This window comes from Varroa jacobsoni, unplaced genomic scaffold (assembly GCF_002532875.2).
Source record: "Varroa jacobsoni isolate VJ856 unplaced genomic scaffold, vjacob_1.0 scaffold_274, whole genome shotgun sequence".
Taxonomy (NCBI): Eukaryota; Metazoa; Arthropoda; class Arachnida; order Mesostigmata; family Varroidae; genus Varroa; species Varroa jacobsoni.
The window spans coordinates 73,649-98,828 of NW_019213176.1; the positions used below are offsets into that span (position 1 = coordinate 73,649).

The window sequence follows — 25,180 nt, forward strand, 5'->3', positions numbered from 1 at the left end:
ATGTTCATTGCGAGTCTTTCCTATCACACGAGGCTCTATGAAGGAAAGCTATCTATCTATCTATCTCTGCTTGTGTATAAATTACGGCCTTCCTTGTAAACTGTGAATACATCTTTGCGCGGAAATAGGACTACAAAGAACGCCCGCATATGGTTGCATGCAGTGATCGATAGCTCTACTTAATACCTTGAGACGTTAGGCCACAACATAGTATTATGCTCAATATGTAGTAGGCTTTGGCGAGGATTGCTATGCTGAATGTTTGCAAGACTTTGAAGATGTCTTCGGTCAGCTAACGGCGGCTGGATTTTCAACATCAGCGTAGGAACTACGGTAGTTATAGACAGTTCGTTATGAATAGTATCACTGATTGATTCGACCCTAGTAGTATAGGGGATTATAAAATAATTAATAATTATCCTGAGGACAAAAAGTTTGTGAAAGTCAAGCCAATTTGAGATTTTAGCTGCCTTATTTAGGAATGAAATAACTATTCTTCTGGTGCTGGTTGTAAGAGAGATGCTGTTGAGGGACATCAATGATACTAGCTGTTCATAGTATTTCTGATTTCAACGTTTCGCCTATTGCTTGATGAGGTTGCTCCTACAGGCTCAATTAAGTCCCCTGTATTTAAGAACACTTAAAGGCAGTTTTTTCTCTCTAGAAACGGACCGAAATTGATCGACGAGTTCGCGTGCCTGTCTTCAAAAACATGTATTATATATATATATATATATATATATATATATATATATAGCTGTGACAAGGTATGACTGAACCTGTGCGCTTTGCTTGACGCCACGTTTTCTCACCGTTATTCCATTAATGTTATGCCATAGGAGCGCCATTCATTACTCCAGAGCAGATCTTCAAAGAAACAATTTCCATACAACTGCATGACAGGTTTACCATAAATCTGTTTACAGATTTTGTACAGAGCATTAATTGGCTCCCAGTCTACGATGCAGTTAATGTCGATTCGATGTATATAAAAAAAAAAACAAAAGTACCGAATGAGTTTTGATCCTGCACAGTAGAGTGTTAACCAATCTACTGGTAGCAGATCTTGCACCAGACCGACATGATAACTTAGCACACATATAACACATAGACGCAGTAGACACGAATAGCAGAATATAAATCAACTAGACTTCGCACAACTAGACAATATGGCCGTAGGAAAAAGTACAGAAGGGAGTCCGGTAATACTTATATTTACTATGTAAGATTCAAAGCGGATTCAAATTCAAGTGAACTCTACAGCAAAGATTGTCAGAAAACGGGGCTCTCGGTAAGTTTGTTCGATTGTTTTTTGTCTTTGAACAAGCGATGCATAGCTTCTGTTAAATAAACTCCCAAGCACTACATAAAACCTCTAAACTTGAAGGGCTCGATTCTTTTGCTAGATGTGGATTGGCTGACTTCTGATATTCTATCTTCCGAATGATGACTTACCGCCTTAATCTGTCGAGTAGTTTATCAGTACCAGGCTGTGGTACGCATTTGTTTCGACCTACTTGTATATTTGCTGTACCTATTAGGGTGAAACTCTGTGTTGTTCATATCAAGCCTTTTGGCACCTCATCTTGTGCGCTGACCAGTTCACTTCATTTTCCGAAATCCACACAGTTGTATAAAAGTCTTTTAAATAAAATGGTATTCTCTTAAGTATAAATAGGAATAAAAGAATGTGCTCCAATAATATAGACTGAATTCCCTTGATATATAAAAACTTAGTAACAAACTAGCTTTAAAATATCTATTATTAACTTCTCCTTCAGATGCTGTTAAAATGCAATTAATTTTTTTCATTAAAATTAAAATGTTTTCAGAGATCATTTGAGCTTTTAATATATGCGTCCAGGGAGCGTTTCGACAGATACACAGGTCTACCGTCATTCACGGTGCGTATATTCAGAAATGAAACAGCAATATGGTAATGGCTTGTAATATACAACAGAAGTAGATACGCAATTCAATTATCAGAATCAAAAATTGACACCATAAACATTTAATATAAAATAATTTTAAATAAATTTTGGGGCCCATGTATAACTTTATTAGTAAATTCGATACGTCAAGAACGTATATCCACTTCCTATATAGTGCGCTACATGTGGCAAGTTTTATGTCTGCAATATTAATTTCCGACTTACACAATAACACCATCAAGACAATATTTTTGTATTAATCTTTTACTATGCAACTTTTATAGGTCACAAATGGTTATCTTGTTTATCGCCCATCTAAGTACAACATCACGTTGAGATTTCTCATCTTTCATTAAGCATTTTAATGCGTGACCTCCTCTCTTGTGTGATTAGCAATAGTAATATGACATGAAAAATTCGACGTTTTTACTAGTTTTTTTTCTCAAGCTATGATCAAAATTTTGTCTGCACTAGGTAATATTTTTGGCATATCGCATAAGTGGTAGAAGCCGTATTAACTTGATAAGCAACCACAAAGACATGTCAGCTTCCGCCTTACCCTCTGTCTGTCGCTAGCTGAGCATGGCAGCATACACAAATAGGTCCTGTGAGCGAAAATTGGACATTTGTGGTTCTACTGTGCATTATTCTGGTTGCAATGACCTACCAATAATCTCTGAGAACTTTCTGAGACTGCGCAAAATGACATCTTGGTGATAACGTCTTCGATATTGCGGAAGATGGTCAGGACCTCCCGTATCCTTTCCCCAATCCTTACTACCTCCTTAAGAGTTGCTTCAACATGAGCCACGTTTTCTTTCATTTTCACGTCAAAATTACTGATCACCCGCAGGCGAGCTTCAAGTCGCCTAAAAATAATAAAGCACTTGTATAATTTCAGCTTAAATAAAGGTGATCGAATAAAACTATATTTTGAATCAAGCAGCACTATTGGAAAGCCAAGTATGCATCATTTATTTAGTTTTGCAATAGTATTTGCGATGAACTTGCTAAAAAAACCACGAATTTATTTAATGAGCTTCAGAAACAAATATATAGTAGACCAAAATGCAAATGTCTGGTACCATTTTTGTGTTTCCCCTTCAAGCCTATTATGAGGCATATACCACGGAGTCTGAAGAAAGTTTGACTTGTTTATGCTGAAGGATAATATGATGTGCTATGCAGTAATTTCGTCTACCATAATCATATTTATTTCGCCTCAAAAACAGTCACCGACAACAAATCATTGTGCTTACGTACAGCTATGAAAAATCGGAATACGTGGGTTCTCTAAGGTTCGCTCTGTTGTTATGTCTTGACGTGTGTATTCTTACGCTTAAGGATTAAATGAACATAAGCATGGGTATCTCACGAGCCTATGTTACAGGGTGATATGAGTAGAGTACTCAATCGGATATATAGGAGTGATACTCGCTTTTTGGTCTGATAACAATTCAGACATACATAAGTCTTCGAACTGTTTATATTTGTTAAGAGGTTTGGCTTCAAAACACACTAGCGAGCAAGATAAGCTTGTTCGACTTGCTCAAGCGAGAATGCGGATTCAACCGATAAGATTCCCTTTAATTCAAAAGGTGTCCTTATTTTCGGAAAAAAGAAACGTGTTTACGAGTATTCGCCGAAAGTTGCAATGTTGAGCAAGTCTGAACACGAAATGCATAAGGACAATACTTGCTCGTTTCTTTCTCGTAACACAGCTTTTCGCGCAGGATCGTGTGTCTTCCCTAGACGCTCGCATTCAGTGGCAATATCATTCTTTAGTTCCGCAAGGATCTTTTGCAGCATGATAACTGAATCTTCCAGTGGGCTTCGTTCTTCCTTTGCACTGCAACAGAGAGATCCATACGGGGAGTTATACTGAATACGACAGCTTGATATTAGAAATGATCGTCTAGAAAAGAAGTGAATAATTATGGTAAACCTAGTCACTTATTTGTTTTCGAAAGAATACGCTACTATATAAGTTGCCAACCAGCTTTGCTCATAGTAGCGCATTATGAATTTGTTTAAAAAAACTGTCCATATACCTAATAATCCATTGTATTGTTGTATGTAAGTTGCACCAAAACTATAAAAGGTTGTATAGTTAGCTTATGTAGTCATAGCGCAAATCGTAAGAATATCGTAGGCATCCATATACCACATTTCTCTATATGCACATGGATACCCTCCTCTAACAGATGCCAGTTTGGGTGTACGTTTGTAAAATATGACGAAGGGCATCGATATTCGAGTATCGCTCTCGGTAGTGTGCTTCAACCCGAAAGCCCTATCCATTCACTTTTTTTAAATTATCTAAATTTTGATGTACTAACGACAGATCCTACGATTGAGAAAGCAGGTTGGAAATGCTCAATGAACTGGACAGGGGTACAACTACAAATTTTATTTCACGTCATTCAAAATACACACCTAAAGAGTGATGTTTAGGCTGTATGTGCATCCTTTAAAGCTAAACGCTCGCTTTGCGAAAGCGGGTGGTGCATCTGTATAACAAAGATGCTTGGAACAATGAAATTGAAGTCAACCCAACCCAAATTATGGTTGTCCACCCAAATGCATGGCCCGCTTCGACTACATTTTGGCAGCAACGAGCATATCGAAATAGGACGGAACGGCTTCTTTTTGAATAGAACATCAAGCCTCAAATGCAAAACTGAACTATTTTATGCCCGGTCCCGGAGCTACCAAATATTATCTTTTCTACACTTACACATACTGCGTTCGACTATGCGGCTTAATAGGAAGTGATTTATGTTCACCAGTTGTATCTTTCTCCAAAAATTGCAGATTTCTAATGCGGTAGAGATCGATAAGGTGACGATATGCTCATTTGGCAAGTTAACTTTCTACTAGTGAATCCAGCACTAATTTAAATTCGGATAATGTTCAATCCTCTTTCCTAACTGGCCACATTCAAACGATCAAAGGAAATACGCATTTATATCGTACACTATAAGGCACGTGATTCGTAAATTGAACCCCATACATGATTTGTTAACAACAATCCCTTTTTTTAATTATAAAAATATAGAGGATGTGAGAAATTTGAACCTTCTGCAGCGAAGTGGGCTTTTAAAGATACCCTGTTAGTTCAGACACCGTGAATAAGAAAAATATAACTAGAGAGTTACAACAAGAGAGTAACTAGAGAGCTGTAAGCAGGTTTTTTCGATTAGTGCCAAATCGATCCGCACATCCTGGTTACTGCTGTATGGCATGCGAGATCAATCCAAGCGGTGAATGTTCCAAACAGAATAAACTCCTTTAGTGACCAGCAAGCCTAAAATAAGGCCGACTAAGGGTAAACCACGACTTGGAACCTATTTTTTAGAACAGTTTTTAAAAACTACCCAAACTCTAGTGATGTATATAATAAATAGATCGAATTTGTTTTTTACCGAGGAATTAATAAATTCCCCGTTAAACACGTCCAGAAGTCTCTGTCTAATAACAGTGTTCATCTTAGTGAAAGTCCTACAAGGAGTGTTAGCATTAGTTTGTCAACAAAGCTAGGATGTAAACAACGAATAATATTATACCTTTTTTTTTAACTGTTAAATACTTGGAGACCCCAAAGCTATTCGCAAGCGCGTGTTTATCTATAAATAAAATAAATATCCGCATTAAAGACTCATTAGGTTCAGTTCGAATATATTACGGCGGCATAGTAACTGCAGATACCGAGAAGATCGAGAACCTCCATCAGCACAGGAGTTCTACCCCTGCTTTTGTCGCGGTAAACCCACTATACATGAGGTTCTAGGTTACGTATACACATCACTTGAGATTACGCGCGTATATCTATAAAATGTTCCTAATAAACGAAACGAAGTATTTTACCTCTTGTATTCTTACGCTCATAACCTACTGCCAGTCTATTTATATTCTTCTTAACACTAGTCTATTTACCAATATAATTACTATTAAGAAGCAACTTGCAAATATATGGAAGCAATTTTCTGAACCAAAGTCGCCGCTGGAGTGAATGTCTGAAGAGCTAGTCGATAAGTCGGTGATGCCTTCTTCTTATTAATCTTCGCTGATCTTAAGTAACTATTTTCTTTATTTGAAACTCCCTAGCTAGTCTTTTTTCGCTTCTGCAGCATTGCCCGGCTGTAAATAAGCGTGCAAGTGTTCTCATCTTCTTTGTTGATGCTCTTTAGATGTTAGCGCTTGTACAAGCTTCGAGGCCGTGATTGGGCGCAGCACGCTAGGCTATTGCGTGTAAGGCATCATCTCCTTCGCTCTTTGGGCATACACAAAAGATCAAGCGAGCTTTTCCTATACGTTGCAACATTAAAAGGCCATGTCGTGTGAGGACATGCGTGAGAAAGTTAGAACTCCAGGTTTTTCAACTCATCTATTAATAATCTGAATGATGCATCGTACTGCGGATCCTGATGATAGCCAGGAAGTGGCATACGATTTTTGATACTTCTAGGACTGGAGTTCGTTGTACTTTTTGGAGCAGTGTTCTCCGTTGCTTTCTGTCGACTCCGTACAGGAGCTCCAAAGACAATGAAAAATTCAGTTACCACCATTAAAAACTTTCCCTCTAAAGAGTTGTGGATGTTTGACATTTTCCTTGCCAAGCCTACCGAGATTTTCGGAGCTTTAGCCATCGCGTCTCGTATGTTTTTTTGCTTCCCGTTGTCTGACTTAACGGAATATTTAGGTGTCTAATGGTGAAGGCGTTTTAATTCCTCGTTCTTCTGATGCAATCGTCATGTTAAAAAATTTTCTCCCTTTCTGTGACAAGGACCGTTTCAGATTTTTACGAGAAAAATATTCAGAACTATTAAGTTATGATATAGATGTCCTTCGGACAATTTGTGCTATTTAGTGACGGATATTCTTGTCATCACATGCAAAAAGCGTCTTTATCTCTTATTTACCCGCATGTTTAGATGCAGCATGTGAGCGGGCGAGTGAAATTATTGTTGTTCAAAATATATAAATTGAAGCAGTATTGTTGCTTGTTTACAAGCTGCGCCTAAGTAGAAAAAACCAACAGCTGGTATATATATATCTCACTGGCGAGTACAAAGGCACCTATACCAAAGCTGCCTTTTTTCGAAGATTTAGTTCTGGCAGCTGAAGTATATAAAACAAGAAAGGTAAACGTTTATTCGCTTGAAGAGGTTGGCAATTACGTCCGATTTTTGTGAGAAAGGTTATCGAAGGCTGTGATATGTTTGGAACTATTACAGTACTCCAACGCAACAGCAAGCACTGCCATTTGTGATGCGATCTTTTAGAGGACTTTACATATTTAGCAAACTGATATCATTGATTACAGCGGATAGGTCCAGAATAGATGTCTCTATATTTTCATAGTTCTCGATCTTTAGAAATATTCCGAAGTTTCAGTAAACCAAACACGGCCGAAGGATTCAGTGGCGAACGAGTTCTCATTAAACAGACTTTTTTGGCCACCAATGGGGGGAGGGGGGCTAAAGTTGTCAAGGATGCGGATGTCGAAGGAAGGCTCCTACACAACGGCGAAAAACATTAGGGAATGTTAAAGCTGACGGGATCTAAAAGCCCGTCAGGAAGGCACATTTCGGAAGATTCCAGTACTCCAATAAACCGTTTTGCAGCTATTTCAGAAACGAGCAAGAGCACCATTTAGTGTAGGTCGTAAGGGTCCCAGGTATCACAAAGGATAGATATCTTGTGAAAATGTTAAATCGAATATTTGCACGATGTCATTTGCTACTTAGGTCTTTGAAGCAAACAGCGGCCGATAATCTAGCATTGCCTCTCCTCACCGATCTAGAAGTCAATTGAGGACACCACAACTTGCACAAATATGATCATATTCCAATTGCAGCTAAAACGATATTTCCTGTCAATGTTTCTGTCAATAAGTACTCTCTGCCAAGCAAAGCTGACGCTATGTTGCTACATTGCTTTTAAAAATACAAAACCATCAAAACGGGACGTTGTAAGTTCTATGAACTACAGTGAAACGTTAGATGGACAAAGCAGTGAACAGAAAACAATCTATCTTTTACCAGTCAATCGCAACAGCTATATAGTCGAGAACTGGCTCTCGGATCTTTTGGGCCTTCTCTGGAGCAAAAATTTCCCAGGAGCTCCAGGTAAATATAAAACGACACGAGTAATTACATTGATAGGCTAGATTCAAAATTATATATGATCATATTCTATATATCTACATGATAATGTTAGTTGTACAAAAAAGCTGTCATCTATCTTCACGATTTGAAATACATAAAAAAAAAACCTATAATATAAACAACTTCCTGATACGATACATATAACTCTGCTGAATTTTACACTCAACTCACCTCATGTTGTAGCTGCTAACCTCAACTAATAAGAAAGCGCTAACCCTTTGCCGTAGCGACCCGCCCTCGTGGCGACACATACGAGATCTACTATCAGATTACGATGAGAGAAACATGTTATTTTTATGATCATATTTCAACTATGTTGCGTATACATAGTCTCCTAAAATACCTGCAATGACGCCATGTTTGCGTACAAATTTAAATGCGCATTAAATGTGGCCATTTGCATATACGAGTGTAAATATTCAAACATTTCTATTCGGTTGTTCGTAACCGAAAGCGCTCTGTTGGTACTAACACTTATTTTCGGGAACCGATAAAAGCTTTTTAGGGTGGCCATCCTCTCTAGCAGAGAATACTGATCTATTTATATTTTAATAGAGATTATAGTTTTGAAGATCGATACATAACTTAAAACATTCTATCTATTAAATCGTCTTAAGCTAAATGGCGCACTGCTGAATTGCTCCTTAGTAGATTATGAATCTTAACCTTTGCCGAATCATTATGAACATTTAGATTTGATGCAAAAATGTGCCTCGTACAACAGCAAATAAACGGTGTACCCTTGCATGATCCTTACCCCGCATAGGATTTTATGTTGTCATAGCATATGCCCTGCTGATGTATTCCTAAAAGCTAAGAGCAATTCACTATGGGTGTTTATGGTACGAACGAAAAACATGGTTGCGATTCATGGAAACTTCTCTTAGTTTTCATGAAGCCTAAATGAATCCGTACATCGTATCAAAATTCCTAGATTGTTTAAACATTAACTCGGTTATCTAGATAGCGAAGATGTTCCCTGAGAATTTAAACGGAAATTATTAGATTAGAAACGTCGCCTTTTACTCGAATTCCAGCATCAAATTTATTATTGATTTTCTCCTATTCCTCCCAACATTTTCTCTTCACTAAGGGACCAAGGAAGTGATCTGAAACGAAATGAATTTTAGTGACAAATTTATTATACATGGCATTTCCTATATTTGGATATCTTTTTACCGCAGGAACTTCTTCGATGTTCGAATGCTCATGTTCTTCACGATGTTTTGCCGGACGTTGTCGTGACGAGCAACGAAATGGCCTCAATTGTCGGACTCGTTGTCAAGTTGCCTCCTGAAACAGATGTAATATAGGGCCATATATTTCTTCTTATTGATCGCCTTATTCTTGTTACACATTTCACAAGGTATAAGGTCCTATCAAGTGCAAATTAGGCTCATTTTCGGACACGGATCTAGCTTAGCTCTAGGCTTAAGCCTGTAATCTTGAGCTACCCATTTCCTTTGTTTGTGCATCTATGTAAAGACACGAACTCTGGATGACGATTCTATGTAAGACAGTGTTTTCGCAAGTACCGCGTGGGATGTTGAGCTTAATAGGGGACCGAGCTGCCACGTGCTTTTCACCTAGTTTGCGGCGTAGCCAAATTTCTAAGTTCCGGTGAAATTCTATACGCTCTAAATGTATGTACAGGTTATGCTTGCAACCAATTAGCAAGTTGTTAGCTATCCGATGTTCTCATTGATCTTGGATGGCCAATTGGTGTACGGTACATCTAGTAGATCTAGGAACAATAGCTTGAGCTGAATATATATGCATGTATATATTGGATCGATAGAGCTGCACAGAGATGGCAATTTGCAAACCGCACACGTGGTCACAATATAAAATAATAAGAAAATAATAAAAATGCATAGAGTATATATAGTATTAATATATAATATAATAGTTAATATATAATATAAGCGAAACTTATATTAAATATAAACATATATTTATATACATATATGAATAAATAAGAGGACTTTATAGGTTTTAGTTGTTTCAAAAACAAATAATTTTAATTAGGCGATTAAAAATAGTGGTCAACTTTAGTATTAAAGTTTCATAAAGATAAAATAGTTTGTGACCGTCAAGTCCTCATTATATACGGTACAAATGCCCTAGGCTAATTCAGTAGATTTTTGACCTTAGAAATGGACACTAGAGGTGTCGAAAATTATTTTTGAAACCTAAACTCGACATAAAATTGTACTTGTTCCACACCATTCCATTGTGTAACGCGCTTATAAAGGAGAAAGCGAGTACATTTCAAATGGATTTCGAATAAATAGTGGAGACGTAAACAGGGAAGGCAACACAAAAAATTGACCGTTATTCCTGTAACAGCCTGTAACAGAGCTGAAGATTAATGCTTACACTATCTGCTAATTTGACATTCAGCCGACGGTTTCTATACAAAACTCATTAAGTTCTGAACCCTTTCAGGTTGCTTCACATACTCATATTGTGTCGAATTGTATCCTGTAGCTGTTGAAAATCTATATCGCTTTGTATAATGTGCCTTGATATCTAGCTACCACGTAGAAGCACAATGAAAATTACGTGACACCAAAATACGCAAATTCAAAAATCCAAAGATTGAATGCGATTTGAATGTAAATTGTACATAAGCCTTTGCTAAATATAATTTGACTCAATAGCCCTGTCACACACAACAGGAAGACTATAGGTTACAACCTGATTAAGACACGCCACAGGTAAACATATGATTACTGCAGTAAGTGATGCAGAATAATAATTTTATCAAGAAAACAGTAAGGTAATCGGTAAAATGAAACAATCTCGAGTTCCGTAACATTTACCGTATTGTCTATTTCATGGTCACGGCACCTTTTTCGATTTATTGATGACAACATACCACATACGTAATAGTGATTAGGACAGATATGGAAAATGCAATACTGCCGATACTGCTAAAAATGCCAAGCAAAGCAGAATGCTATAAAGTCAGTCAATGGATCACTCAACCTGGTGCAACTCGATGAATTTCTTTGTTGCCCTAAAACTCCTAAGCTAGTTATACTTTTTCCATATAGATATATATGGTTACTATAGAGGGGCCTCATACAGCTACAGGATTTCGATAGTCTCCACTGTTATAGTATAGTAGAGCTGTAGATGATGTAGCTCGCTTGGTGATACGGCTAAATGTCATCATAAAATCGCATGAGAACACACGCTTTAAAGAGATTCGGTGAATATAGACATGCTTTGGGCTTTGCGAAACTATAGAGGTTTAACAAAGGTTTATCGTGCGTGAATCTGAAGTTTATAAAAAAAGAAAAATGCTTAAATATATTCCTCCAATGTAAGGATTTTGTGTTTCTTGTACGTTCTCCTTTGTTGTTTAATACAAATAACTATTTATGGACAGAGAGAGTAATCATAATTATTATTGGCTCTACATTTGAACACAATCGTTATCTCAGTATGTGCTACACATCAAAAACACAGTAAGAGTATTCAGCGTCACGTTAAACCGTTCATACTCCATTTAAATCGAGGGAGCATGCCTTGCTCCAGGTTACGATAACCTACGTAGTCAGCAGTCTAGGAAGGGATTTATAAAGATACAGAAGTACATGGTGGGGAAAATCTATAACTCGAAGACTCAATAGCATAGTATTTTGGCCACAGTTTAAGAACACGACCAGCCCACTGTTACCTCTGTCCAAAAGTCAAGCCGAGGGACTTTGCAGATAAGCTTAATTAAATCATTTTTCCAGCGAGGTTGAGTGAGTTGCTTGCTATGTTGATGGAGTATTTAAGTTTTTGAAAAAGATTACATTTAATGCTAAAAAATATTCACAGAAAAACCTCACATAACGTTAGCCAATTAATTTTCGAAATCCCAAACGATAACAAACGATTTGTGAGGCCGTCAGTAGAAGGAACGGCATGCAATTTACTTCCACGGAACGCGAAATGTCTTGATGTCTAGAAGCAGGGCATACTTATAACTCTGAAACTTTGTGGGAGTCCACATATTACTAAATCGTCATTGGAGACCGCATCGCCAATGATAAAACTAAGTGGAGATAAGTCACAAATATCATGTGGTATAAGTTAACGGCGGACCCTGAACCAAGAAGTGTACCTTTAGTTGCCTGATGAAAGTCAGCTTTACTTGACCGGACTTTGCGTAACGACGTATTCGTTTGTTATCATACTGTTCATTATTTTGGATCGTAATTCATTATTTACTACTTGCTTTTTGACAATAACTTGTCCATTTCTATTTTGGTCAGACGATGCTGCTTTTTTTTTTCGTCTTTCTGTGTTTTTCTTCACGTAGTGCATTTAAACGCTTGCTAACAATGTGTTAATGCGAAAAGATATATTAAGAGCGTAAAAATGAAAGTAAGTTTTCTATATTGCGGTTACTTGGATGTATCAAAAATGAAAACAAGAGCGACTTTAAACACAAACCACGCGCAGAAGAAAACGTTTGCTTTCAAATATCTAACAATTTAATTAAAGTTCGGCGGTTTATTATTTACGTTGGTCTAATTCTCAATGTATTTACAAATTACGATTTATAGACATTATACCAAAGCAAACAAGTTTATACTTGTAGCATTGAAAGTTTTACGTATTGCCTTAATGTATGTGTTTTGTATGAAAATAAGAACTACGTTTACTTTTTTTATTGTGCTAGAAACAAGATTCAGTCTGAACGAAAAATGCACTATTATCTTTCAAAAAACGTGACAAATGTGCAAAAACAAACAAAGTACAAACAGCGAACCTTTTTTTTTTAATAAAGGTCCGCAATTTTTGTAACCCAGTGCAATTAGAAATTGTGAAGTGTATAAACCCAATATTATGGTACCGAAGAAGGGAGAACAAGAAAGCAATTGTGCATTTTTTGGAAGAAATTTTCAGTTTTTGACTCGTAGCCGCATATCATTAAATCACTGAGACTCTTACGAACATACGTCATAGCTAGATCAAATGCTTACAATTCGCGAAGGTCAGTGGTAGGCTAAGTTCGCGATAGAACAAAAACTCTGGTGCAAGCATTATGTTTATCAAGTAAAATCCGTAGTGCTCGGTATGAGCTAAGTGTAAGCAATTTTAATTAATACTCCTGCTTCACAATTTTTCGCGAAAAAAAAAAATTTCTTGAAGCAAGTACTACTGTGGATGCCGTAGGGCCTCCAGGTGTTTTGAGAGCTGTGTTGGAAAGCGGAACCCCTGCGTATTTTGGTCGAAGTTTACTAAACCCATAATCCAAAAATTTAATGTTCAAAACAACCCAAAAGACCCTAAAGTTAACAAAAAACGCTTTGTGTGGTTAAAATCAGTGTTCATAATACAATTGATGCGTTGCTTATACGTCAAAAATGTCAACTACAGCATTTTTCGATGAATACGGTGCAACCTAAATCTATATTCCATATTTTAGCTTAGCTCCTCTATCGTTTGTGATCCTCATACTTATCACTAAATGATATTTTTGAAACCGATCAAACATTATTTTCACAATTGAAAAGAACCAGATTCAAAGGCCATACTGTTACCTTTAACTTCGCCCTCGTTTCTTTGCTTTGCATTTATTTTACATTGGTGATCGTCTTCGAATAGATGCTTGCGACAATGGCACCTCTTTATGTATAACTCAATAAACAGCCTAGTTTTTTTGCTTCGCAAGTCGCCTAAGTCTCGTTGTTTTTCTGGGTGTTTTATACCAGTATTCGACTACTAGCAACTTTTGCTTTTTGAGTGTCTTATTCTGCTATTTGCTATACGTCAAGTTATATTATTAGTAGGTGCGTTGTGGTTTCTATGGGCAAATGGGCGCCGGGCTCCATATAGGCTTGCAGTGATTTGATACGCCTTAACGTCCCGCCGTCGTATGCCTCTGCTTTTACCAGTGCAATCCAATATCTACCGCTATCTCACACGAATATGTCACTTGCAGTCTTGCGTATATGCGCAGCATGCTTCGCTGCTAGTCAATCCCTTTGTAGAAAATCGACCGGCGATACTTCTTTATACATATATTGTATTTACACTTCTCAATAGTATAATAGGAACGTATTCTTCCGTAGTAACGTGGGAGAGGTTACTCCGCTCTGTTAAAGCTCAAACGCTCAAATTGAAACAATATTGATACAACAATTAACGCGTGTAGATAGTAAAGCATACATTTGTGTTGTATGAGAATGCTGCGAGATTATAGCTAGCAAGAAACAATTATGGAAAGAGATTCATCAGTAACAACAATTATGCAACTTTAATAAATGAGGGTATGTTCGCTTCAAGTCTGAGATATGCGTATATATAAAGGCTGAATATGAAAGTAATCATCTAATTCTTAGTTAAAATGGTTTAAGTCTAGAAATTATATTTATATATTCTTATAAACAACATACAAAGGATAAATCAATATATATATATATATATATACATATATATAGAAGCGATGTTGCTTCTGCACACTTTATCCATGGTATTCTTTACTTGGTGAAGTATACTGTATTGATAATAGGTGATGTGCAGTATAATTATAATTGTGAGGTAGACTGCGCACACATTTTATTTAATTTAATTAATCATCAGATCCAAGCCAGTAGATTGATGGCTGCCACTCATTTATCAATTCTAGTGGGAAATTAGTTTTTTTAAACGAATAGATCAATTACCTGCCAATGTGTTAATTGGAAACACTTTTATAAAGATTTACGCAGGTACATGCCCATGTATTTCTATTCAACAGTACGAACAATGTATTGGCAACCTAAAAATGCTAGTATAAAACGACATTACTTCTTGATTGGCGTTTGAAATTATTGCAAACAGGCAGTCTGGAATTTCGAATGATTCGCGTATGTATGCCGAGAACACGAAGTCGTTTTTATCGGGCAAAATTAGCAATATGATGGTGATATCCGTCTCAAGTTAAAAATTATTCATTCGATTAAAAAATAATTTTAGTGCATGCACTTGAATCAGACGGACGGAATAAGTTCAATTGATCACACTTAGTACTCGCAGATTATTCGGACTATCTGTGTCGTCGATAACATTACGAAAAACAAAGGTAATGCTTCTTTGATCCGGGATCTTTATACCTAAAGACCTATGATGTCATTTAAAACACGCTGGAATGACTACGTTTAGGGTAAAATTGCTTTATTTCAAGCTTAACTCACATCACCTTTGCTAAGCATTCTACATTGCTATTATATACAACGGAGCGGATGCAGGCTCTTTTTTCGCGTCCTCAAGTTTGTTGAATATCGTCACGTAAAAACCTTGATTTCAATTCCATCTTAACATTCGCTCTTAACAGTGTTGTTAAAATGTATTGTAGGAAGCAACATATTTTATGCGACTATGCCTATCGGGAAGGAATTCCTTTGTGATAGTAATATTAATAATAAAGTTTAGCTTATTACTTAGAACACCAGCTGTCACGAATATCGTCACAGATTGATATAAACCTACTTGAAGGTGAAATAACTCCTAACTGCACACAATGCTGACGCCGCCATTTCTTTTCAATCCTCACTATAAAGCAAACTTGATTTGTTGACGATTTATTAGCATCATAAGCACTGATTCTCGTTTCTGGCTGTTTTTTTGTTCCGTCTTTCTCAGCGCTTCATTTGACCAATGCCACGCCAATCCATGATTCCTTCTTAACCTAATAATAATTTAAAAATGAAAAAAAATTTTCTGGTTACACGTAACTATAAAACTTAGTTATAAAAACCATGCTTGCTTCCTACTTAGCTTTCCTGGCCTACAAGAAACCTCTCAACTATTCGATAAATTTCGAGGAATGCATACTACTCGAGGATGAGTTGATCATTCCTGCATTGAATTGAATTAACTGAAATAAGTTTGGCACACGCCGAATTTTTCGTGTATCTTACACTGAAGTAAAAAGAATTCAAGTCTGATCTAAACTGATAATAATACTCACCGTAGAGAACTGGCTTATGGAGCTCATGTGTGCGTCAAGCTTTTCTTGACAAAATCCCCTGCTCGGCTATGCCTCGTTAGGTTGGACGCCAGATTTTCCCGTTTATTTTTTTGATGCGGCTGCGTCCATCGGTGTGGCGCGGCCATATTCACCCGAACATGCTTCTTCTTTCTTCTCATTTAGGCTCTGTTCTATTTATTGTGCTTTAGTTCTATAGCTGTTACTATTTAACAGGCTCGGCAGCAGATTTTAAATTTAAATATGACATATTACTTGGCAGTTTTTATAGTAGTTACAACGATGTAGAAAACTAAACATTAGTTTGGCCACGGCTTTCCCTTTGGATGTCTATTGCGTCTAGTCTAGGCAGACAATAATTGCCTGAACAGCAGTAGCACTTTTTTCCTTCGTGTGCCATTCTTCCCATTTTTCCTGTTGAACGGAAGGATTAACGTTTAAAACAGTAGAAGCTGACCCCATTGATTGGCCTCCTTCTGTTAGGAAAACTTTTTGATAGGAATCAGGACAAATCAGAGCTTGAAGAACTATTCGCGACTCCTTAGGCTCACTGAAACCCCGTGGACTGAAACTGACACCAGATGCAATCATCGTTAGGTGATAGAACACTAGAAATGCAACCCTTAATTATAGCAATTCTTTAACAGTAGCTTTCTTTGATGTAAACTGAGTAAAATATTACTCGTCTGTTCACTTTAATCGAAGTAATAAATTAATAGATCACTGCATTAATGTAGACAAGCATTACTAAATAACCCAATGCTCACTAGTCACCTGTAAAGACAAACAATTTTCTAAAAATTGCATACATAGTTTTATCACAGAAGCTTAGTTCTTGATCTCGTTATAATACTATTACCAATCATAGTAAGGTTAAATTGTCTTGCTAATCTCTTATGACTTCACTGCACCCCCCGAATTCTATTAGTTGACTAAAAAAAAGAACCTGTGTGCAGATTTTGATCGATTACTAACCGATGTGCTGGTGCTCGTGACAGCGCGTATCGAAGACAAGGAGTTGCACAAACAATTGGCGCAGATGTTTTTCCATCAAGATGCTTTGCGCTTGCACCTGCCGCAACCACAGGTGCCACCCCCCACTCCTGGCGTGCTAACAGACGGCCATGATCAACACATTTCCGTATAGCTCCAAGTGGAATCTCTAAGCTAAATGCGACGTCCCATGATGGAGAGCTCTGAAATGTATTCCGAAAATAGATTACGGGAAAAATGAAAACTTGAATGGCAGTTCATATGATTGGGGAAAAGATCCGCACTTTAAAAGAAAAATACAAAAAAAAGATAGACATTTATTTCTCCTACGCCTATTCAGTGTAGCTGCGATCTCACTTATTATTAACTATGACTGTAAACCTTCGTAAATGTGTGTGGTACCTTTTTGGACGAAATAAATCTAATAATGAGAAACTTTATTTGACCATAATATTGTAATGTATAGGCTTTTTTAACACAGGAAGTCGATATTTGAGATGGTGGTCAGTATCAGTGAACGAAGCATTTTTCCGATAGAAACATTGAATATCGGTATTTTCATTCTATTGTCAAACGTTCACATTTTCGTAAAACTAACACGTTCTCGGTTTTAACAGACTTAACGATTTACACGACTGCTTCGGTTGGGAAAGCTCAAATATGTGTTCTATCTGTAGACGAACTTTTTGACATCTACACAAAGCTGTCAATTAATTCAAAGCGAATAGCAGTAGTAGATCCAAGAATATGGGAATTAGAATCGTCCTGTTTGCTTCTTTAACATCAAAATGGGGCTACTCAATATATTTTAATTTTGGCCGGCAACCTTAGCGCGCCGTAATGTTTAACGATATTAGTGTATTTCAATGTATAGCATCTCACTTCGTTCGTACGCGATGAAGGTTTAATGTTCTAGTGCTGAAAATGTAGATATGTACCTAACGCATATTGCTGTGGACTGCAATGCTCTTGGCGCAAAACTTTATGGAAAACCATTTGCTAACAGGCGCTGGTTAGCGAATCATTCTGTTGCGTTCCAGTATGTACATCAACAATTCTGCGTAAGAGCATATATTTAAATAGAAGTCTTGACTGGAAAAAGACGCAGGACAACCAAATAATATCGACTTATCCTCTATTCAGATAAAACCAGGCGTTCCTTCATAATAACTTAGTGCGTTTGCTGAGAAGGACTCGTCACATGGCGGCCACAATCGTCCGATGTAACAAGTTCGAATTCCTTGTTGTGGACATACATGAAAAGTGTTGTGTACGAAACTTCAGTGAATCTAAAGAACATCTAGTTGCGGAAATCCCTGTCATTGCTGTGCAAGTGTGGTCAACAGTCAAGAGTATGCTGTGATTCCGAGCTGGAGGATTTTCTGCGTCACGAATTTAAGCAGGTTACACCAACGAGATATATGTTACTGTAATGTACAACAAGGGTTTCATTCAACTTTTTGCTAGCCCTAACGGAGCTTTCTCTGACATAAGGAGAATATTCATGTAACTGATTTTTCGAATGTAATGCAAAATAATACTGACAATTCCATTTTAATGCAGGAAAGCGATAAATAGGGTTTTTGAATCATTGGTAATTTTACTTTTATCTCGTTTACAGCTTAAAGGAGGGCTGAAACGATAATAACAACACTGTAGATATGTTTAGATCAATAAAAATTGTCTATGTTGAAGCCTGCTAACTCACTGACTATGTCCAAAAAAATCTAGACAAAAATATGTAGAGCGAGCACCACAGGAAGGTTCTATCGGCAACTAGAGGTCGGCTTATGGCGCCAGCTATTTTACCGCAATAATTCTAGTAATTGTTATCAATAATTTTGAATCAATACTCTACTTATTGGTAAAGCATCATCTACTAAGCCATTATAGGATCACCAATCATTAATATAATTTAATCTATAGTATTTATAAGAAACGCGAACTGGTTAGTTTAGGTTTTTTAGTACTGTAATTTAATGACAGTTCACGATATAACATGATAATACTGAACTAGATATTTGTTTGATCGAAAACATCGTCGCAGGCGTTGAAAATAATTGAGAAAAAGACATATGTTTACTTCTATAATACGCACCCTTACGGAAGTCTTCAGAGTAAAAGTAGAGCACTTCTTCATCATCTTTCCTTTTACATTTCCTTGAAGCAAACAAGTGTCACACGAACATCTTTGACTATCGACAAGATGCCACGGGAGACACAGCACATAACGAAGAAAGTATATGGCTACCTGATGGTTTGGGCAGGCCGCTAACGCCAAACGCGTCCTGTCGATCTGTACAGGTCGAGGCTCCTAAAAGAGAACAAAACAAAACAGATAAAAACGAGAAATATAAGATATTGAAACTATCCTTCTGATTAAACTCCAATAAATAGTCATTAATAACATTACAAAAAATAACTGCCAATACAGTTTACTAACATTTGTTTTGAAAGGGAATGCAAAGTCGTTTAATACTTCAAGTTAAAAAAAATCATATTTCTTTCTGCGGTTGATATTTTCCGACATAACTATTAGTCTTACTCTATTTTAATCCATATTTGGCATGTATCATCAGAAACCGTATTCAACGCTCTATTCCATTCCGGCTGCATCAAATTACTCTTCTTATGTTTAACGAAAAAATATAAAGCAGCGTTTTTCTAAATGTTTTCAAGTGTCTCGCATTCCAATTGATTTTATAACGAAGGGTTAGTTTAAGTTAAAAAGTTCACAAGGAAGGTATAGAAAAATTTTAACAAATTTATCTTAACAGCAATGTTTATAGAAGTGTTACTGAAAACGGACCTCAAATTTAACTCATCTTCCATACATTTATGTGCAGGCGTTTTGCGATTGCCTGTTTGAATAACAACGCCATCGCCGTAAGGCCTAAGCAGAGAGCTAGACGTTTCCATTTTAATCCTTGATAGGTAAAAACAAAAAAAATGTAATGAATATAGAATTTTGAGTAGTATATTAAAACATTAAATAAGCCGTCAACGTTTCATTTGCGGCTGTATAATATTTTTCTGTATCAATGACACGTCTTACATCTAAGAATGTGTTTCAATGTCATTAGGTAATTTCTAAACGTCTCCTGAGAGAGAATGGATATATCAATCTGAGACTCTGCCGAGCTTGCTATGTGTCCTCCATACTAAAAACCTCTGTTCTATACAGTGGAAGGTAAGACATTTCAATCTTTTTTAAGAAATAAGCGTTAATCGGGCTTCCAGAATGTTTTAGATGCACGTGGATTAGAAGTTCAGCGCGATTCACATTATTGGATGCTTTTCTTTAACTGAATATCAAAAGGTGGAACTTCATGGAACAACTATATACTTTTTTCGCATTCCATCGAGCTTTCACTTACTAATGATTAAGCAAAATCCCAGCTCGTTGGCACAGCGTAGTTCAGCCGATTCCAAAGCTATATTTTCAAAAGCAAATTGACAGCAAATTGCATTTTACAAAAGTCATAACGTTAAGTAATATTAGATGCTCATCTTGCGGGTTATACGGGTTAGGGTGACATGAACGTGCTAGTGCTAAAGCTATTCGAACACTTTCACACTTTGTCCTTTACCCATAAACACCGCTTTTCCAAAGAAGAAGAGCGTTTCCCTCTCACCCTCTTTGCACTTGTGCATCATTAATGGCACATATAATTCCATTTCGTAGAGCTACGTGAGTTAAAAGTAATGTGTTTTAATAAGCTCATTTCAGACCAAGTTGTTTTCAACGATACCGTTAAGTAAATTTTCATCTACCTTCTACTACATGTCAACAAAGTATAAATCGAACATATTCTAGTTAAAAATACGGTTCTTCTGAATAGAAAGTGGTGTTGACTATATTGTTATAATTACAAACCTGTAAATTTTCTTTTCGACCCTGATTATCATCAAGGTGAGCCTTCTCCAAAGCCTCGATTGCTGTGTCCTCCAGCGGATCACCTATAGGCTCATTATCCTGGAGAACCTCTAGTTTCTCACACCGGCCGTAGAGATCACAGAGAGCAAAGCAGCGCGATGCAAAGACATTTCCACACGCAATGCCTTGGTCAATTCCATTAACAAGGAGATGCATCTGACGAGATGAGTCAACTAAAACTCCGACAGTCGACTGTTCCTTTAGATGGTCGAGATTTGGCCCGTAATTGTCTTTTACCTTCGTTTTAAACAAGATTAAATTATAAAAAATATATATAAAATATACAACTTTAAACGCTGCTCGCGTATCAATAGGGCGAGCTAATACCACCATTTGAAAAATTAGACGATACAAGTACGTTTTCCTGATTTCTTTTTACACACAACTTTTTGAAGTTTGAAAATCGGTTTCATTAAATTGGATTTTCTGAATTGACAGTCACAATTACTGTTACGTCGGCTTGGTACACCATTTTTTACATACAGAACATGAAACTACCAAAACTACGGCGATATAGAATATGCTATAATTAATAATATAGTTACGATGATAATGAGGGTACTTAGATACTAAAAATAAAGATGGTCGACCATACTTTCACAAATCACAACATATGCAAATTTGCTAAATTTTGCGCCCCGAAATAACTGATATAATATTGATAGGAAGATAAAAATAAAAATATCTGCTTATATATATATATATATATATATATATATATATATATATATATATATATCATACTATGGCTTTTTAAGTGCGCCTCGATGCCCGATGCTGTAAAAAACAAACCTTTTTTTATTAATGAATTTGATAATAATATTAATGATATATAAATTTTTGAGGTAGAGAATATCTGTAATAACAATAATATAGAGTGTGGATAATATCGACTTACCTTTCTACCATTGACGTAAACAGATTTACCTATAATGAGCCAACAGAGTTTCGTAAATTCCAGCGCTGAAGATGGAAGTATCAAAGGTATTTCACCTAGAATTCCAATACACATGGAAGACTCCCATTTTGCGGAGCTTAAACGAGACACACGCACTGAAAATGCCTGATCCACCTACAAGTAATATAGATCAAAATTATATATCAAAATAGAACTTAAAATTTTAGTAAGTCATTGAGGTGCTCTAAAAGATAATACATTTATGATATATATATTAGATCCTAAAGATCATAATATTTCAATCGTGTTTGTGATCACAATAATTATCGTTTTTATATGTGAATACACATAATTTTAATCTAAAAAAAGCAGAATTGGGCACAGAAATTCATATATAACGATTCGAGCGTATTGTTTAAAAACTAAAGTAAGATGCACCTTTGTTCCAGTATAGAAAAAATCCAATAAAATTTAGATGTCTCACTACAACAGTGCAGCAACAAAAGTAAACGAATAATCAGTAATGCTTTATAAATGCTTAGTTATCCTCCACGCAAAAACCGCCTTACCCCTGTAATTCTGCCATTTTTATGGGACGAGGTGGATTATTGTTATTAATTCATATTATAGCGTAGACAGACTCTGCACAAAATCCACTCAATCTCGATAGATGAACTCCTTCAACAGCATTAACATATTTTCTTAGACCGCGTGGCCATCACTCCTTACAACAACAAATATAATAGTACAAATCGATTCGAACTACGATCGACCGAAAAAAGTACGGTGATTTTTGAGATATCTAACTCTAAAGTAGGATAACGGAGTATTGCAGAACAAAATAAGTGATTCGAATATATTCGTATGGTTCATAGATCGAGACCTACAGCTACATCATTACCTTAAGATGATGCGCGCACACTCAGCACTTAGATCTAATGCACTACATTTTTGTATGTACATACGAGGTATAACTATTAACGCAGTGAAGATCTTCTGTAAACACTGTCTTCTATACACTATCGGTTGAGGAAGGCACTTTTGCGAAACCCAACTTAAGGAGATTCGTATCTCGAATGTAACAAAACCACATGGCCTAAAATAATCGGCAAAAAAATGCACACTTCTACTTTTTGCTATATTTTTCTCAAGTTTTAAAATCCAACCAAAGAACAAAATGAGTTATTGGCAAGACTCCGTCTAGGCATGCTAGGGTACCGCTAAAGAAATTTGCTAGCTCTTGCAATGAGAGTTTTCGTAAACCTACTTTTGTGACTAATATTAGCTATTTATATATAACGCTGATTCTCTCACAATTATTATACCGGATGACAAATATTAAGGGCAATGTCGAGAACTTACAGCTAAAGGTTGAGCTGACATTACGATTGCGTCGTTAAATGAGGCAACCCTTTTGGCAGAGGTCCCACCAGCCGCCAGCTGAATATTTGAACCTATGAGCGACTCAAGGAAGCGATTCACTACCGTACCACAAACAGAAACGGGCAGCGCCTAATGTGTAAAAATAAACGAAGCCATTATAATTAGCATTAGTACACTTTAGAAAAAAATGCATACATTTTGAAAAGTTAAAGCTGCGCAAAATGGTTTGATGGTTGTAGCACTAGTTCGACAAGCATACAAAGTTCGAGTCTCGGTTGTGGCGTGCTTTTTTTTCAGGTCGTAGTACTTAGAGGATAGTTAGAACATAGATTTGTTCAAATTCCTGATTCATAAAATTGCAAATTAATTATACAGGCAATAAACCATTTTTTGTATGTGATACTGTTAAGGTACTAATGACCATTTGAAATACCTCATAACAGCTGGGCGTATGTCGACTGGGAACGAAGGCGCTTGAGCAAAGTGAGACGCTCTCGATAGCGCCAAAGAGATCGAAGACAGCTAACATTGCACGCGGAAGATTTTGCGTTGCTACGTTCTGATCCTCCCCATTTACATACACGTGCATGGTTCCTATTGACATAATATTAGGCCAGAAAAGCATTTAACATAGCATATCTCACCCCACACGCAGCTTCTCATTATAGAAAATCAACTTATTTTGTGATTTCTTTAACACAAAATCTTAGTCAAAATCTACATTCAGATTGAAGAACGCAGTTTTGTTGGAAATAATTCAATACATTTTCGTAAAACACGAATCGCCTTGGTATCTATGCTTTTGTTTGTATGGTTTCAAACTTGACGTCGAAATGAATTTCTACAACAGGCTGTAGTTGAAGAACGCTATATTCGGTACAAAAGTATACAATTATTTAAGTGACTCATTCAAAGGTTTCATAAATTAAAATACTGTATCAGTATTAAATTTCTGAACTACAGTTGCAACATACTTACGGACCTCGCGTAAGTTTGCTGTGCATTTTTCTTCGATTCGCATAACAGGAAAACCATTTTTAGGTAAAGTTACGCGACTCAAATGTTCATCTTGAAGAATATTGCCAATTTCTGCGCCTCCGCAAACAAACTGATAGAATGTAAGGAATGCTACTTTAAAAAAAATTTAATCTGGCTAACACGATAAGTAAAATTTGAAGAAATCATTACATCTGTAACGATACTATAAACTCTAGCAAATACTTCTGTTCAAGATGTTTGTAAGTTAAGATTACGGGCTGTGTTACCGGTGTCTATTTAAGCAATCAAAATGTTTTAGCCGTCACTGATCTTGAAACAAGACAGTGAATTAAATCACTGCTAATGTCAGCCCCACTTTTCCTACTGTGCATAACTATACAATATTTAGCACTAGAGATTCACAGAAAAAAAATAGGTAGGGTCTTACCGTCCGAACAATGCTCTACACCAACCCTCTCGCCTCCAGTAGCTCGTGCAAGTGCGGGTGAGCCATAATTATCTTTGACTAGAGTAGTATTTGAATATACCTGCGTCCAAAGAATGACCAGATTGCACAGTAAAGATACAAAAAAATCATTATATATATAAATATCTTTTGTCACTGGTTAGAAGGGTATCTATAATGTTCAACACTTCGCAAACTCTTATTGGCAAGAGAGAAATAAGAAAAAGCACAAACCTTCCTTCCAACAACAAGACAGGTGATATAGCGAGTGTCTGCAAGAAGTTCCTGGAACGAGCGATAATTTACGGGCCCGCCCTGCGGGTCGTACGTTGTTAAACCAACGATCACATTTGCTGTCAACATATTAGCGTGAATCTGAAAATAAAGATTAGACTTTTTCTTATTAATGATACTTTTACCACTAATTTAAGACTATAGTAGCTATATAT

The 25,180-nt window shown here is 36.6% G+C and overlaps 1 protein-coding gene and 1 long non-coding RNA gene across 3 annotated transcripts in view; both read right to left on the reverse strand.

Moving 5' to 3' along the window:
* Window positions 1–3,114: 3,114 nt before the first annotated feature.
* Window positions 3,115–8,351, reverse strand: LOC111258888 (uncharacterized). Its single transcript, XR_015310354.1, has 2 exons — window positions 8,273–8,351; window positions 3,115–3,780 (listed from the first exon to the last, which is right to left on the reverse strand). It is a non-coding gene; the product is annotated as an uncharacterized LOC111258888 (long non-coding RNA).
* A 6,886-nt stretch (window positions 8,352–15,237) lies between these two features.
* Window positions 15,238–25,180, reverse strand: part of Neurl4 (neuralized E3 ubiquitin protein ligase 4) — a 19,859-nt gene continuing 9,916 nt past the window's right edge. The window contains exons 16-25 of one of the 2 annotated variants that reach the window (XM_022830438.2): window positions 24,966–25,106; window positions 24,714–24,813; window positions 23,721–23,881; window positions 23,267–23,416; window positions 21,905–22,078; window positions 20,947–21,243; window positions 19,168–19,383; window positions 17,052–17,272; window positions 16,059–16,647; window positions 15,238–15,776 (exon numbers count right to left, since the gene is read on the reverse strand). In XM_022830438.2, coding sequence (XP_022686173.1) covers window positions 16,416–16,647; window positions 17,052–17,272; window positions 19,168–19,383; window positions 20,947–21,243; window positions 21,905–22,078; window positions 23,267–23,416; window positions 23,721–23,881; window positions 24,714–24,813; window positions 24,966–25,106 — 1,692 coding nt within the window. In that variant the 3' untranslated portion in view covers window positions 15,238–15,776; window positions 16,059–16,415. Of the gene's footprint in view, window positions 15,777–16,058; window positions 16,648–17,051; window positions 17,273–19,167; window positions 19,384–20,946; window positions 21,244–21,904; window positions 22,079–23,266; window positions 23,417–23,720; window positions 23,882–24,713; window positions 24,814–24,965; window positions 25,107–25,180 lie in introns of those variants that run through there. The other variant, XM_086967622.1, reaches the window with a different exon arrangement.